The sequence below is a fragment of the Octopus bimaculoides genome, chromosome 16 (genome assembly GCF_001194135.2).
Source record: "Octopus bimaculoides isolate UCB-OBI-ISO-001 chromosome 16, ASM119413v2, whole genome shotgun sequence".
Lineage (NCBI taxonomy): Eukaryota > Metazoa > Mollusca > Cephalopoda > Octopoda > Octopodidae > Octopus > Octopus bimaculoides.
Window position 1 is genome coordinate 48299710 of NC_068996.1, and position 1013 is coordinate 48300722.

Here is a 1013-nt window from a genome sequence, read left to right on the forward strand (position 1 = left end):
ATATATATGTGTGTGTGTGTGTGTATGTATGTACGAGTAGGTGTGTGCTCGTAATCGACAATCTTCCGCGTATATTTATTTACAAACAAAACACTGACTCACACACATATATATACATATATATATAAATGTGTGTGTTTGTGTGTGTTCATATTTGCCGAGTATGCTTGTTCTTGTACATGCGTATCTGTGTACGGTTCTCTCTGTCTTTCTACCTCTCTCTCTCTTTTTTATTTGTTTATTTTTCCTCTTTCACGTATAAGGCGGCGGTGGCGAAGCGATCGGGTTAGTAGTGTGTGTGTGGGGGGTTTGTTTCGTATCTTGTTACTCTTAATAAGTGACGTGGTTCCGGTTGTACGTTTTGCATGGTTACAAATTTCGACAGGCGACGCCGTTCCTGTTGTTTTTGTTTATTCTCAGGCGTTCTGGTCGAGCCGCCTTTTTTTTCTCTCTCTTTTTCCTCTCCTGGAATCCCCTCCCCCACCATCGTAGACATGGTGTTCTACGAGTTACCCCAGTACGTGTCCTCGTCGTCCGTCTATATTGCTCTCTACTTGATATTCCTGCAGCTTCTCCAACACCAAACGCGAAGTTCCTCACACTGGAGATTGGAATCTAAACTTGGGAAAGTGGTTCTCGTTGACAGCGAAGAAGATGGTGGCGACAGCGATTCCTCTTCCTCGTCTTCGGGAGAGAGCGAACACGAAGAAACGGAGGAGATAGACCAGATAATGGAAATACTTACTACCAAACTTATTGACAACGAAGGAAGATGGTCAGTGAATTTACACACTCAGGAAATAAGAGATAATAATCGAAAGAAGAAGCAGTCTGCGTGGAAGTAAGTTTTATTTCGTGTCTTTTCGTTTTATTTTCATTGCTCATGTTTATTCACTTGCACATTGAACACTTTTTAAAAGTATGTATATATTTCTAGTACACGTGGATAGTTTATTCCTTTATTGGACAGAACCTTTAAACATATCTGTCTTTTGGTATTCTTCCTGCTTATA

General features: G+C 40.8%; 1 protein-coding gene across 2 annotated transcripts in view; it reads left to right on the plus strand.

Moving 5' to 3' along the window:
* Positions 1 to 117: 117 nt before the first annotated feature.
* Positions 118 to 1013, plus strand: part of LOC106869663 (uncharacterized) — a 77476-nt gene continuing 76580 nt past the window's right edge. Inside the window, exon 1 of one of the 2 annotated variants that reach the window (XM_052973740.1) lies at positions 118 to 841. In XM_052973740.1, coding sequence (XP_052829700.1) covers positions 366 to 841 — 476 coding nt within the window. In that variant the 5' untranslated portion in view covers positions 118 to 365. The remainder of the gene's footprint in view (positions 842 to 1013) is intronic. The other variant, XM_014915482.2, reaches the window with a different exon arrangement.